This window comes from Sturnus vulgaris, chromosome 23 (assembly GCF_052056855.1).
Source record: "Sturnus vulgaris isolate bStuVul1 chromosome 23, bStuVul1.hap1, whole genome shotgun sequence".
NCBI lineage: Eukaryota > Metazoa > Chordata > Aves > Passeriformes > Sturnidae > Sturnus > Sturnus vulgaris.
In genome coordinates, this window is record NC_142265.1 from 7,516,005 (window position 1) to 7,531,499 (window position 15,495).

Genomic DNA, 15,495 nt, shown 5'->3' on the forward strand with positions numbered 1-15,495 from the left:
AGAGTTCATTTTCATTTTTTCTTAGATTTGTGTATAGGTTAGATGGGGTTGTTGAAGGGTGAGTGGGTTTTGTTAATTATTTTTTGGTTTCTTAGTTTATGGATTATTTTGTGGATGGGGATTATAGTATTTTGAGTTGTTTTGTATTGGTGGTGTATTGTTGAAGTGGCAATTGGCATTTGTTGTTCTTTTATTTTTAGAAGTTTTGTTGTAGATGGGTTTTTTGATAGTTTAGGTAAGGTGTTTAATGGTTTTTTGTTTTTGTAGTAGTTATTTTAAAGCTTTATTTGAGGTTTTTTTTTTTTTTGTTTTTGAAATATTCATATTGGAGTAAGCTTATGTTTAAAATGTGTGGGGGTTTTGGGGTTAGTTTTAACGGGGTGTATTTTAAATTTATTTTTAGTTTTGCTCCAGCAGAGATGGGTCAGCCCTGCTCCCTTTTCCCCCAGAGCCATCAGGGCAGCCCCCCAGCCCCTGCTGAGTGAGCAGAGCTGCTCCTCTGTGAGCCAGCAGACCCAGCCATGAGCGATTAAAGTTGGATTTCCTCTGTCAGGACAATGAGGAGCGAGGCTGTGACCAGCTTGGGGCTTTGATGGGCTGTGAAAGCATCAGCTCTGCCTGGCACTGCTGAGATCAGATGGAAAGGGGGTTTAAAACCTGCAGCATGGGCACAATAATGGGGAGCTTAGTGAAAAGGGAGGTAATCCCATCAATGGATCAGTTTGTTTACCCTCCATGTCCCACGGCAGCCCTGCCCAGAGGGATTGCAGCTTTTCCAGCAGCCCTGCAAGGGTTACACAGAGGGGCAGGGAAAGGGAAAGGTCACTGGGACCTGCTCCTTGCTTTTGGGTCTTTTGGTGCCAGATGGGTCCTCAGAGTGACCATGTACCTGAATTTGAGTTTCCCTGACCTCTCCCACTGACCAGGAACCTGAGTTTGAGTTTCTCTGTTCTCTCAGAGTGCCCATGAATCTGAATTTGAGCTTCCCTGGTCTCTCACACTGCCAAGGAACCTGAGTTTGAGTTTCCCTGGTCTCTCCCACACACAGCATCCCTCCTGAGCTGCTGAGTCCCTGTTCCTGGCTCCCAGGGCATGCAGGAATAGAAACTGGGCCACTGGAAGTGCTGAGGCAGCTCCCAGGACGTGGAGGAGCTGTACAAGTGTTCCACATGAGTGTTACAGAGCGAGGCTCTTGTCTCTTCCAGGAAACCTCCCCTGCTTGTGCTGGAATTGTTTAGTGGGCAAGAACTCGGGGTTCCCTGCACTTTGGGCTTTCTGCTTTCTTGATATGAAAACAGTGAGGGTGGGACACAGAGTGAGCAAACTGTGACCCCCAGAGCGAGGAGAGGACAGCCCTGGTGTGGCTCAAATGCAGATGAAGTGGAAAGCTCTGTGCTCAGCTCAGGAGTCCTGTCCTGCTCCCTCCTCCTGGATGTCAGGCAGGCTTTGGGATGAGACCTCTGCTCTTCGTTTCCGAGGGCAGAAGCCTGAGACCTGTGAAGATCAGAGAGAAAAAGCGACATCCCTGCCACCGTCCCTGCAATGCCAACATTTTATTTTCTATTTCAGCAACAGCTGCAGGCTTATGTGGCCTGGGTGAACTCGCAGCTGAAGAAGAAGCCAGCAGTGAGGCCAGTGCAGGACCTGAGGCAGGACCTGCGGGATGGGGTCACTCTTGCCCTGCTCATTGAGATTGTAGGTCAGTGCTGCCATCTGGCCCTGTTTTTTCCCCCTCTGGTGTGGAGGGGCTGCCCTGGCTCTGGCATCTGTCAGGCAGATGTTGCTGGGGGTGGCAGAGCTCGTGGGGAGGGGCCGGCTGGGAAGGAAAACAATCATAAATCAGCTCATCAGTGCAATTCTGTTAAAGCCCTTATGGCTGTGACAGCAGATGGGGAAACCTGGCAGGGGCACAGGGAACTCCACAGGGCTGCCATGGAGTTGAGGGGGGGGATTTTTGGGAAGAGTGACCCCTTTGCTGATGTCATCCCTTCTCCCTGGGCAGGGGGACAGTGAGTTCATTGCCCTTGCTGCTCCTTCCTCCTCACACTCATCCCCTGCCCTGCTGGGGGACAGTTCTCCAAATCCTCCCTCGTGTCCCTCGTGCTCCAGCTCTTCCCCAAATGAGCCCTTTCCATGGAGTTCAGCCCTTTGGGAAGAGGCAGCTCCAGCGTGGGCCCCTCAGGGGGTCACAAATCCTGCCAGAATCCTGCTCCAGCCCCCAAAAAACCTTGACACCATCCCAACACAGCCCCAAACCCAGTGATTGCTGTTAAGCAGGACAAGAAGCCCCAGGCAGCACCCAGAGGTGAGATCAGAGCAGTTGCAGTGGTTCAGTTCTCCTCTGACAAAGCTTTTTTTGCTTCCTTCAGCTGGTGAGAAGCTGAGTGGCATCGAGGTCAACCCCAGCAGCCAGCAGGAGATGAGGGAAAATGTGGAGAAAGTCCTACAGTTTGTGGCATCAAAAAAGATCCGCATGCACCAGACATCAGCTAAAGGTACAGGCCCTGGAGGTGATTCTAGTTGTTGAAATCCTGATTCTGGCTTTGCTGTCAAACAGGTAATTTATGAGTAAATTCATGTGTCACTTTGTGGGGGAATTGGGGTTTTTTCTCCCCTCTCTGATTTAGTGAAGGTTTTGGGTTGAAAGATGGACAATGCAGAGAAAAAAAGTTATTTTTTTCCTGCTACTGAGCACTCAGAAGCTCAGGTGGTGGTGTATAGGAATACAGGGTTGGAGTCTTTCACCAAAAGGACACATAAACCTGCTAGAGTGAAAGGAGACATGGAAAAAAATATTTGTGGTTCACTGGAAGCCACGGGCTGGAAACAGAGAGGAGGCAGAAGGCACAGTCACATGTCTGTGGCATGGTTTAGTCAGGACTTTGAGCAGCTCTGACTAAACTGTTTTGGGAAATCTTGGTCTGGAAGAGTGGCTGATCTTTGCCATGACAGCAGCGTGCTGGAAAATACTCGTGTGATATCACTGAATATGATTAATTAGCATTTGCAGGGTGCTGCAAACAAACAGTTTATGGCACAGGAGAACAAACAGTTTATGGCACAGGAGAAATGCATTGCTGTTGTGCCTTTTGTGTTTTAAAAAAGGGAATTCTCTGCTAATAAAGTCAGCGGTCAGTCCTCACTAACTGCTCTGCTTCTGAGTGAGCATTCAGTAATTAGGTGCTCAGTAATTAAGTGCTGGAATGGCCGTGCAGGGAGGCTCAGAGGTGCCATTTCGCTGTGCCCTGCACACTGAGCTGGCACCACCCTGCTGCCTTTAATGATCTTCACCTCCTTTCGTCTCCGCTCCCCTTCCCCTTAACCAACCCAAACACTCTCCTTTTGCAGACATCGTGGACGGGAACTTGAAATCCACCATGAGGCTGATCCTGGCTTTGGCCGCTCACTTCAAGCCAGGCTCTGGCAGGGCTGGCACGCCTGGCTCGGGGGGCAGGGGGTGGCCAGGAGCCCCGGGCAGCCTCCGGCCACGCTCGGCGGCCGCCGTGGCTCAGGGGGCAGCGGCCGCGCTGGCCGAGGTCCGGCAGGACGTGCAGCATTCCGGCCGGGATGTGTTCAGGCACAGACAGAGGTGAGGGCTCCTCCCTGCTCGTGGGGTGAGCACATGAAAATTGGGCACTGCAAGGTTCAATAGGAATCGAGCAAATGTCAATTTATTGCTCTCTTCTAACCTTAATTCGCAATTTCTCTCCCCCTGCACGCCATCATTGGTAGAAGTCTTGCACGAGGCAAACATGCAGTTTTCTACTTCTCTACTTTTCTACTTCTCTACTTTTCTACTTTTGTCCTTTTCTGCTTTTCTACTTTTCATTGGTTTCAGAGTTCCTTGCCATTCACTTATCACGTTCAGCTCTTCTTGTCTTGCCCGTTGTTTTCTTGTTAAACCACAGCTGTTCTCCTTCTAATCTCTTTTTCAAGGGTAAAGCTACAGGCGTAGCTCAGGTTCATAAAAGTATCAGATAAATGAATCCACAAACACCAGAGGTTTATGTCCAAAAAGGAGACAGAGGAGTCCTTTTTGCTTTATTCCAATAAAGGGAGAGGCCATGGGACATTCCCCTGGGATCTCTCAAATTTTTGGAGGTGCAGCCTCCTTTTTATCCCAATTTCCCTCTCTCTTTCCCCATGGCTGAGGTACTTGAGAGGCACAGACTTCCCCAACACCTGATACCTGAGATTCCCCTCTAATGTATAACCCTCCCATTTAATTTTTAATTCTTATAGAATTCATATTTTTTTCCCCATTGCTTCTTTCATCTTTCAATATCCAGTTTCATTTATCAGCAGCCCTACAGTTTGTCTGCAAAGGCAAATATCTTTTCCATTCATCAATCAGTGGAATCATTCCCGTTGTTTCTTTTATCTCTCAGTGCTGGTTTTATCTACCAGCAGATCCACAGATGGTTGTAAAGACAAATTCCTCTCAAAAGTGTTCATATCCCTTTCCTGGCTTGCTCACCACATGTCCATTTTTCTCTAAAAACATTCCCAAAATGTGAGACTGGGTTGGCTTCAAATTCAAATGGAGATAAATACATCTTCATCCATTTTATTCCTGGTGGGAGGAAGCTCCTGTTGTGCAAAAAACACCTAAAAGGTGCCCTGGCAGAGGGGGCACTGACCTGGCTCTGCAGCCACCCCAGGTTTTACAGCAAAGAGCAGCTGTGAATTAAAGGCAGCAGCATTTATCTCTCTTTATCTCCCTGGAACAGAACAGGGAGTTACAGGCTGGGCAGAGGGAACTGTGCTGTCCCCACGCTGCCCTTGGTGCTCCTCCTTGCAGATATTCTCATGCCAAATGAAACAAAAGTCAGGTTTTCACCCCAGACATCAGGGAGCTTTATTTCCAGAGCTGAGGATGTTGTACAAATCCATTCTGGCTCCTCCATTGCTCATCCCACTGCTCCAGGTGGCTGCTGTGTGCTGGGGATGCTGGAAATGCACACACACACAGAGGGGATAATTCTGAAAATCCCATTTGCCCCTTGCCAAAGGTGCTGTGTGGGTGACAATAGCAATAATAGTAATGACATTTAACTGGGGCCAGGTGCTGGGGCTGGGCAGGGTTTCATTTATACAGCTGAAGGTCATTTGCCCATTTGATATTGGCTCCACGGAACATGGAGTGTGGAAATTAGGCTGGAATGGTCAATTTTGTTGAAAAATGAAATGTTAAAGGTTTCCCTTGCAAAGGCCTTGGAGTTCTTCAGGAAAGGCAGTCCTTGTGATGTTTCCTTGCATTCCCAGAGCTTTTGGAGTTTTCTGGTCACAGAATTAGGCATGAGTTTAAAACAACAAGGCCTGTTTGCCTATTTTCCCTTAACACCAAGCAGATGGAGATCCCTGATAGGAAAATTGGCTTTTTACTGGCTATCTCCTTTTCCTTAGCTTTTCCCCCCCTCCTTTTTAGAGACAGAAGAATTCCAGCTGCACCCAGGCCAGGCTCCCCTCATTTTGTGATTGTTCCCCCCTCCAGGAACAGCAGCATGGATGAGGAGATTGAGAATCCCTGCTGGAGCGTGCGGGCCCTGGTGCAGCAGTACGAGGGGCAGCAGAACGTGCCACCGGAGTCCCACCCTCCCAGGTGAGGAATTTTACTGCCAAGGTGTTTTCCTTTCCTGACAATCCCTAAAGTGCCTGTTCCCCCCTCCAAAATCTGCTCAGTTCTGACGGAGAAGGGCTGGTCTGGAGGGTGAAAACTGAGGAATCGACGTGAAGCAGTTTTCTGTTGTTTTCATGGATATAAATGGATATAAGAGAGAAAATGCAGCCAAAAAAAAAAAAAGGGGTTTTGAAGAATTACTCCAGTGAGGGAGCTTGTTAAGAACGGGCCAGGAGAGCAGCTCCTTTTTAAAGGCTTTTATTAGAAGTCAGCTCGCGGTGGAGAACCCTGCGGGCTGTGCACACCGCCGCTGCTCCCGCTGCACGACGCCAAGGAAGAAGAGAGAGGGCAGCTTTGTCCTTGGGCACAGCTGGGCCTTCCGTCCTCACGGGCTCCGCGAGAAATCAACTCCAGCTCAGAGTCAATGGACATCGCGTTTCGGGTGCTGTCCGGGCAGACCGACGGCACAAAGCAGCTCCGGATAATAAATTCGTCTCTGCACTAATTTCCGGAGCCGGGAACACTATTCGCACTTCCAGATGCTATTTGGGCTCGTTGTCTTCGGGGTTTTTAAGTCTGCACAGTGTCCCATGAGCACTTGCGGTTGCGTCTCATTTCCATGGGAACCGGGGAGGTGGGCGGGGATACAAGGTGTAGGTACGGCCACCGAGAAGGGACAAACAACTGGGGGCATTGCGGCTGCGCACGGATACAAGGTAGTACCGGGAAAAGGGAAAGGACAGACAGCTGGGAACATTAACAATCAACAAGAACATTAACAACAGGGTGATTAAAGCATACATAACTAAACGTTGAAAACAGCAACATTGATTAACGAAACTGTACTTGGGGATTTATTCCCCCACAATATTTATCACTGGGAAAAAAAACCAAAAAAGAAGTCGATATTGTTTTGACTCTCAAAACTTGTCAGAGATAGAAAGAGGTGTAAGATCTTAACGTGAAGTTGGAAGCCGTGCTTCAGAGTGAATGTTTTGACAACTACTTGGGGTTTAAGGTCTCCAGAATCCCCCGCATTTATCAGTAGCCAATTCATGAGTGCCGAGCAATGGATCGATCCCTAAATGCTGTTAACGATGTGCTCCGGGCGATGCCATCTGTCCATTCAGGGGTGATCCTGAAAAACAAAAGTTTTAAAAAGTTTACAAACTCGACTACTAATGCCTGCCAATCGTTTAGCTCAGCGATCGATTGCTAATGGCTGCCGATCGATCAGCTCGGCGATCGATTGCTCATGCCTGCAGATCGATCAGATCGGTGATCGATTACTAATGCCTGCCGATCGATTAGATCGGTGATCGATTGCTAATGGCTGCCGATCGATCAGCTCGGCGATCGATTGCTCATGCCTGCCGATCGATCAGCTCGGCGATCGATTGCTCATGCCTGTCGATCGATTAGATCGGTGATCGATTACTAATGCCTGCCGATCGATTAGATCGGCGATCGATTGCTCATGCCTGCCGATCGATTAGATCGGTGATCGATTGCTCATGCCTGCCGATCGATTAGATCGGTGATCGATTGCTCATGCCTGTCGATCGATTAGATCGGTGATCGATTGCTCATGCCTGCCGATCGATTAGATCGGTGATCGATTGCTCATGCCTGCCGATCGATTAGATCGGCGATCGATTACTAATGCCTGCCGATCGATTAGATCGGCGATCGATTGCTCATGCCTGCCGATCGATTAGATCGGCGATCGATTACTAATGCCTGCCGATCGATTGCTCATGCCTGCCGATCGATTAGATCGGCGATCAATTACTAATGCCTGCCGATCGATTAGATCGGTGATCGATTGCTCATGCCTGCCGATCGATTAGATCGGTGATCGATTGCTCATGCCTGTCGATCGATTAGATCGGTGATCGATTGCTCATGCCTGCCGATCGATTAGATCGGCGATCGATTACTAATGCCTGCCGATCGATTAGATCGGCGATCGATTGCTCATGCCTGCCGATCGATTAGATCGGCGATCGATTGCTCATGCCTGCCGATCGATCAGCTCGGCGATCGATTGCTCATGCCTGCAGATCGATTAGATCGGCGATCGATTGCTAATGCCTGCCGATCGATTAGATCGGCGATCGATTGCTCATGCCGGCCGATCGATCAGCTCGGCGATCGATTGCTCATGCCTGTCGATCGATTAGATCGGTGATCGATTACTAATGCCTGCCGATCGATTCCTCAGCGATCGATTTTTTTTTTCACTCCTTGCATATTCACTATACACTCATTTACACACTCCGTACACACTCATGGCACACTCATTTACACACTTCTTACTCCTTGCACACTCATTGCACACTTCTTACACACTTGTTACACACCCCTTGCACACTCAGTCACACACCCCTTTACACACTCACACACCCTTTGCACACTCAGTCACACACCCTTTTCTCACCCCTTTACTCACTCCTTGCACACCCCGTGCACACTCACTCACACACCCCTTGCACACTCCTTGCACACCCCTTGCACACTCAGTCACACACCCTTTGCTCACCCCTTTACTCACTCCTTGCACACCCCGTGCACACTCACTCACACACCTCTTGCACACCCCTTGCTCACCCCTTTACTCACTCCTTGCACACTCCTTGCACACTCACTCACACAGCCCTTGCACACTCCTTGCACACTCACACACCCGTTGCACAGATTGCCTCTCAGCAGGCAGGATCTTTTTATGCTCCACAGCGCCAATAATTCTCTGCCTACCTGAAAATTAAGGTTGCTTTGCCCAGCAGAGGAGAAAACCACACGAGTTTGTGTTTATCCCCCAATTTTGCCGCGTGCCACTGAGAGTGTGTTTATAAATAGATTTTGGGAGGAGTGCGGGGCTCGCAGAGAGCCAGGGCTGGAGCAGTGCCTCCACATGATGTCAGCAGTGTGCTTTGGAGGCCAGCCTGCCAGGGGGGATGTAAAAATCCTGCTCTTGGCAGCAGCGTTGCATGGATAATGCCACAGGACCTTGGCATTGGCTCTTGAACCGTGAGCTCACATTCTGCTCCCTGCTCTCGTCCCTCAGTTTAAGGGAGCTGGAATATTTGATATTTGGTGTGTTCTTCTGTCCTATCAGGTGGCTGCTGTTTCCTCATATTTTGGTATTTTGGTGGTAAACAAAAATCTCTCCGTGCATCCTGCTTTTTTTTTTTTTTTTTTTTTTAATCATGAATTCTCTGCCCACAATGCAATGGTGATATTATTGCTGCTGGGGCAGAACGCAGCCAGAATCTTTCCATAAGTGATGGAAAACTGGAAGCATTCTGCCCCTCCATCTGCTGGGGGTGTCACTGCTGACACAATTCTGCACGATGAAAACACGAGGCTCTCCCTTTCCTCGCGGGGAGAAATGTGCTCAGCTCGGTCAGGAGAACTGCCTGGGAGAAACGAGATGTTTTTTTAATTAGTGAGAGACGTAATTGAGTGCAGCGACCCCCCTGCAGCCCACCCTGCTGCTGCGCTGTCCCGGGGCAGCATCCCCAGCCCTGCAGCGCTCAGAGCTCTCCCAGCTCACAAAATTCCCAAGGACGGCAGCGCCGACCGGAGCCGGCTGCCGAAATGATTCATGGAAAAATCTGCCAAAAATCAGATGATTCCCAGGCCGCCGAGCCCCTCACCCATCCCTCTCCCTTTCCCCTCCCCTTCCAGCAGCATTCCCTCCCCCACCCCTGAGCCAGGAATCTCGGAGAAAGGCTGTGCCTGCACAGCCCGTGTGACAGCGGGAGCGACAGCGAGCCGTGCCTGGGGCTGGCAGAGAGAGCCTGGCAAGAGCCCGCATCCCTCTGGAGACCGGGAAAGGAGATTGGGAAGAACCAGCATCCCTCTGGGAGCCAGGGAAAGGAGATTGGGAAGAACCAGCATCCCTCTGGAGCCTGGGAAGAGCTGCCTGGGAAGAGCCCGCATCCTTCTGGGAGAGGAGCTTAGGAAGAACCTCATCCCTTTGGAGGCTGAGGAGAGCCTGGGGAGATCCTGCATCCCTCTGGAGGCTGAGGAGAGGAGCTTAGGAATAGCCCGCATCCCTTTGGAGGTTGAGGAGAGCCTGGGAAGATCCCGCATCCCTTTGGAAGCCGGGGACAGGAGCTTGGGAAGATCCCGCATCTCCCGGAGCGCACGGACCCCGCAGCTCCTTCCCTTCCTTTCCTCCCTTCCCTCCCTTCCCCCGGCGCTCCTCGGATGCTCGGCAGCACAAGGAGGGCGGGATGGGATGAGAACACCCCCGGCAATGCCCGGAGCCTTGTGATGAAAACAAGCGGCTGTGCAGCTGAGCAAAATGCAGCAGCAGGAGACAAATAACCTGCGAGGGAAAGCTGCGGGAGCCAAAGGCAGGCTGCAGAATTCCCCGGCTCCGGAATCCCACCGGTCTGTGGGGGCTGCGGATTTGCCTCTCGGGAGAGCCTGAGTTGGTTATTTTGTGTGTGCGCGTGTTGTTTCTGCTGGGAACCCTCTCGGCGCAAAGGTTTCTGCAGGAGTTTGGCCACCAGCGCTGAGCCCTGGGCTTGTGAAGGGAAGGAGGCATGAGCGGGATGCTGCGGATGCTGTGAGGCCAGAGGTTCAAGTGGGACCATGGGAGGGAAGCAGGTGAAATGGTGAGCGGCTGTGTGCATTGTCCTGGGGAGCAGCAGGGATTGGGGTGTTGATGACAATTCGGGGTGTTCTGGGCTCGCTGCCCTGAAGCCTGGGCTGTGCTGGTGGATCTGGGGCTCGGGGGAGGCAGGATGTGGGTTAGGGAGCCAAGTGGTGAAAGGAATAAAGTGGAGCAGTTTGCATCATAAATCTCTCTTGGAAAGCTTTCATTTCCCAGCCCTGTTTTCTGCATGCTTTCCCAGGGAATTGTTCTGCACTTTTTAAAGGCATTGCATCAGCGGGTATTTCACACTCTGATGCCTTGCTCTGATACACAACCTGGGCAAGTGTTTCCAGCATTAATTGGATGGTGCAGAAAGCAGCCTGACCTGTGCTGCTGCTTCAGCTGCCTCCGGCCCTGCCACTGTTCGCAATGTTTGGGGGGTGGCTGTGGGTGCTGCGTGAGCCCAGTGGCCTTTGGAAACAGGAAAACTGCCTGGAAAGGGTCTGGGAATGCCCAAGGGAATGTAAAGCTCTGTGCTGTGGGGTCCTATCCCCACCCGTGCTGCCTTTTATTGGCTTTGGGCTGTGGATCCAGTGCTGGGAGAAGCGGATTTGGAATGTTATTTCCAGGCTCATATCCTCGTTTTTCATCCTGCTCATCCTTTTTGGTTCCCCTGTTTCACCACCTTCTCTCCCATCTGTGGCTGGTGGTGTTTTTCTGGGACAGCTTTTGCAGGGATGAGAACCAGCAGTGCCTGGGGGTGGGGGCAGGTTCAGAGAACCAGCTGGGAATGGGAGGGAGGGAATTCTGAGATCTATTCCTAGAAGGAAGTGCAATCCCTCCTGGAGCTGCTGGCCGTGTCAGACCAGCTGGGCTTCCTGCTGGCATCTGTGTGGTGTGAAAGTTTCATCCTTTCTTCTGGCCCTTGTTACATAATGCAATCCCAGCAGAACTGCCAAATCAAATAATAAACAGCATTTTTTAAAACAAAAAAACCCAATATAATTGTATGCCATGCCCTCATTCAGCAATGAGCAGGAGCAGGGGCTGGTTACAAATTTGATATTAAAAATATGTCTAATGAGGGAGTGCTGTGATGGATTTGGAATTCCTGGAGGTAAATCCTGGAGCAAAGCCAGGTGGCCAGGAGCCCTTTAAGCATCATGCACACATCTGAAAGGACAGGTACTGTCCCTGCTGGAGATTTCTATTGGACAATGATCATTCTTTCACTTCAACACAGGACAAGTCTGGACCACAAAATACCGGACTCAGGTCTGTGATTTGAATGAGGACAGGCTGGTGCTGGCCGTGGGAGTGGGGCAGGCAGAGCAGCAAGTCATTTCCATCTCTATTGCAGGGCTTTTCCCATTCTGTGGGAGCTGTGGGAGACAGAGCAGCAGTGCTGGGAAGAGGCAGGGAGGGAGCTCCTGAAGCCTCTTATTTTTCTAAACCTATTGTATTATTTCCACACTGTTTTTCTTTTTGTTCCCTGCCCTTTGTTTCTGTGTTGGGGGGAGAATGAAAAATTAACTCCTGCTCACACTTGCAAGGATTAATTCCTGCGACTTTCGGGGTACATTGAATGGGTCAGTGAGCTTCAGCCACCTTTTGATGTTGTCTGGGAGATGCACTTAGGAAGAATTTCTGAGAAAAAGATTGCCTGAACCTCCCAGTCAGCTGTGATGGCTCCTGTGAAAACATGTGGGCACTTGCAAGAAGTTTTAACTGAAGAACACGAGTGAGTGGAATCCGACTCTCAAATTATATTGGGATTTAAAGGTGAAATGATTCATCTGAAAGCTCTGGAGCAAGAGAGGAAACCAGGGGAACTTTTAGTCCAGCAGTAAATTAATCCTGAGTGTGGTCCTACCACTGTGTGAGTCTGAATTTTAAAAAATTATATGTCCAGGTTGAGTTGCTGAAGATTTCTCTGGGATGCAGATAATTCTTAGAGAAGAGTGAATATGGAGAAAGAATTGCTTAAAATTAGTGCTGATCAACATTATCTTCATCTAAAAGAGCTGTTCCTGCCTTGCTCTGCAGCCTGACTTCACCCAGCCCTGTCCACAGTGCAAAGAGTGAATCCACTGTAGCCCCCTCAGAGGAGAAGGAGAGACTTGTGATCCTCCAAACTGAAGAGGCAGAGACTAAAACAGGTAAAACATTGGGAATTTTTGTGTAGCAAAAGCTGAAAAGCTCCCCAGGGACTGGGATTGTTTAATGCTGCCTCCAGGGTGTCGTTGGGGCTCTGAGGGATGCTCTGCAAAGCCCAGAGCTGCTTTTCCCCCTCTGTCACACACAGCTCCCCAGGGCTGTGCTTGGAGTTCTCCCTGAATCCAGTGCAGTTTTCTGGGATAAAATGTGTCAGGAATGAGACACAAACCCTTGGGGTCAGAGGAGCTGTCACACCTTGGCACAGGTGAGTGGGACAGGTGTCCTGGGCACATGCAGCTCTTCTCTCTTGCAGAAGAGGCCGATTCTCACTTCCAGCCCGAGTGGCAGGCAGGGAGCTCTGGGTCCTGCTTGGAGAACTCATGGGAGGAGCAGCTCTTGGAACAGCAGGACCACCTGGAAAAGGAGATGGAGGAGGCGAAAAAGATGATTTCAGGTTTGCAGGTGAGAGATTTCTCTTGTCAGAGAGTTGTTCCCTTCCAGGGTCAGCCAGCCCTGCATCAGTCACTCCACGAGCTTGGCTGAGCCTTCATATTTGGCACATTGTCCCCACAATTCTTCACCTGTGGGACCTTCCCCTCGCTGCCCCTCAGCCCAGGGTGAGTTTGGCTGTGCCTGGGGAACAGAGCCCCTTGATCCATATGCTGAAGGCACTGAACTCTCTCAGGAACATCCCTTTCTGTTTGTGCTGGGAACCACAGTGGCTTTGAATTGTAAATATTTATGTGGCAGTAAACAAAGCAGAGATTGTGTGAGGAGCACAGGCAGCTGGGAGGGCACTTTCCCCGGGGACAATGGGCAGGACACAAAAGAGTCACCAAAAAAAAAAAAATTAAAAATTCCTTGGTTCACTGGTAAAATCCAGCTGCATTTTGTGCCCACTGGGAGCAGGGACAGGAGGGACTGGCACTGCTGCCAGGATATTGGATTTGACTCATCGATTCTTCTCTTCTTACTCAGTAACTGAGAGGCTCCAGTTCGGAGAGTTTGGTCGAAATTTTGGGGATCTGATGCACACACACCCTATAAGGTGCTACAGCTGAGATTTCACTCCCTGGAAATCTGAGTTGTCCTTGTTTGGTTCTTTCTGTGGGGAAGAGCATGGGCTGACAGACCCCTGGGAGAACTCTCAAGGGATAAATCTCTTGTTCTTTCCTGAAGAAAAAAAACACCCTCATTTTTGAGGGGAATAAATCAGCAGAAATGGGAAATGAAGCTGGTTAAGGACTGTTGATAGGAGTGACTGCTGGCCAGAGCTGCAGCTCACTTGTTTCCCTTCGAAATCTCTAAAAATGGGATTTTTTCCCCCTCCCTTTATCTCCCCAGGCTTTGTTGCTCAATGGCTCTTTACCTGAGGATGAGCAGGAAGGGTCCTTTGAACTTTCTGAGCGTGGAGCCTGCCCTGAGGAGCAGCTGGTGAGAACATCCCTGGACCCAAATTTCCCTGCCCCAGCTGCCCTTTTTGCCCTGCCCTGCCCCTGCTGCACAATAACAACGCTGATATTTTGCATTCAGATCATCATCCGAAGCCGCCTGGACCAGAGTGTGGAAGAAAATCAAGATCTGAAGGTTAGAGGGTGACAGCTGGAGGGGGAAGAGAGGTTTTGCAGATTGTTCTACTTGATTTTGGGGGGGAAATGGGATGGGGATAAGGCAGGGTAGGCAACATGATGGATGAAATGGGGAATATTCTGTTAGGGCTCCAACTCTGGAGGCTTGGGAGCAGTTCTGATGCTGGCAGAAGTGTTTGATGTTGGCCTGAAGGACAGATTTGGGGGATTGAGCAATCATTTTTTTTTTCTCAGGACTTAAATAACAGAGCTTAAGAGACCTTCTCAGCTCTTTGTCATGTTTGTAACTCATTAAAATTTCTCAGGGCCTGACTGGCTCTTGGATCTGTGGGAGAAGGTGGGAAGTGCCTCCTCCTGCAGCAGAAAACACCAGCTCTGGTTGGTTCTGAAGGGGTGACAAGGTGCTGTTTAATCAAATTGGTTTGCATTTGCAGAAGGAGCTGCTGAAATACAAACAAGAAGCTCGGAACCTCCAGGGAATAAAGGTGAGCAAAGGGGCATTTCATCAAAAATAAATAGTAGTGCTTTAGGAGTGTAGGGCCAGCAGCAGCCACACAGCTTTGAGGAATCTCAGATCGTGGAAGGAGGAGTATTGGGGGCTTGGAGGTGGGGGATCCTGTGTTTTATTGCTGAATTTTTAGGCAGGTACAAGGAGCTGGATTTCCTGTTTTCTGTTCTGTCTGTAAGATTGTGGTCAAATAGTCCCTTTTTTATTTTTTATTCCCCCCCCCCCGTTTTTCAAAGAGGCATAAATTGCTTGGTTCTCCTGGCTCTTTTATTCCTCCCTCTCTCTTGGAGCACTCACCCAGTAGCACTGGCCCAGTGAACTCATTCCTGCCAGCACAGGAAAATGAGCCTGGGGTGTCCCTGTCCTGCCCAGAAATGGCTCAGTTTGTGCCTCTGCTGTGGTGAACACTGCTGATCTGGGGTATTTTTAGAGCTGCCTGTCAGAAGGAGACAAACAGCAGTATCTGTCCAAGGTGGAGCTCCGGGTGAGTGAAAGGTGCAGAATTAGTGCTGACTTTGGCCTCTCCAGAGAGGATTTCACTGCACAACTGGGTCACACTCGGGGCTTAAGGCTCCTCGTGTCCTGAGCTGATCTTGGCCTCTCTGTGCCCTCTGGGTGCGTGGCTGGAGCAGGAGCTGCAGGGCACTGAGTGCATCCATCAGAGCCAGTGCTCCTCACTTCTGGAGTGGGAAATTGAGGCTGAAGCAGAGAAATCCCTCTGTGCTGGTAGCCAAAATGTTGGCAGGGAAATCACTTGTGGGTAAGGGAGAGGCAGGAAGGCTGAGAGCCCTCGGGGGCCCCTGGCAGCTCCTGAGCCCCGAGTGGCCACAGGGTGTTCTGGCCACTGAGCCCAGGGAGGGTCCCCGGCCCCTCTGCCCCTCCTGCAGAGATCTCCTCTCCCCAGGACGCTCTGCAGCAGAGGCTGATCCAGCAGGATGCTGCAGTCCTGCAGCTCAAGCAGGAGCTGCTGAGAGCCAACATGGACAAGGAGGAGCTGCACAACCAGAACGTG

General features: G+C 50.4%; 1 protein-coding gene across 3 annotated transcripts in view; it reads left to right on the forward strand.

Moving 5' to 3' along the window:
- Positions 1-15,495, forward strand: part of DIXDC1 (DIX domain containing 1) — a 30,814-nt gene that overhangs the window by 10,016 nt on the left and 5,303 nt on the right. For 2 of the 3 annotated variants that reach the window (XM_088177877.1, XM_014884677.2), the window contains 10 exons: positions 1,570-1,699; positions 2,370-2,495; positions 3,349-3,589; positions 5,495-5,602; positions 12,276-12,388; positions 12,700-12,848; positions 13,731-13,820; positions 13,920-13,973; positions 14,410-14,460; positions 15,388-15,492. In XM_088177877.1, coding sequence (XP_088034003.1) covers positions 1,570-1,699; positions 2,370-2,495; positions 3,349-3,589; positions 5,495-5,602; positions 12,276-12,388; positions 12,700-12,848; positions 13,731-13,820; positions 13,920-13,973; positions 14,410-14,460; positions 15,388-15,492 — 1,167 coding nt within the window. Of the gene's footprint in view, positions 1-1,569; positions 1,700-2,369; positions 2,496-3,348; positions 3,590-5,494; positions 5,603-9,326; positions 10,249-12,275; positions 12,389-12,699; positions 12,849-13,730; positions 13,821-13,919; positions 13,974-14,409; positions 14,461-15,387; positions 15,493-15,495 lie in introns of those variants that run through there. The other variant, XM_014884678.2, reaches the window with a different exon arrangement.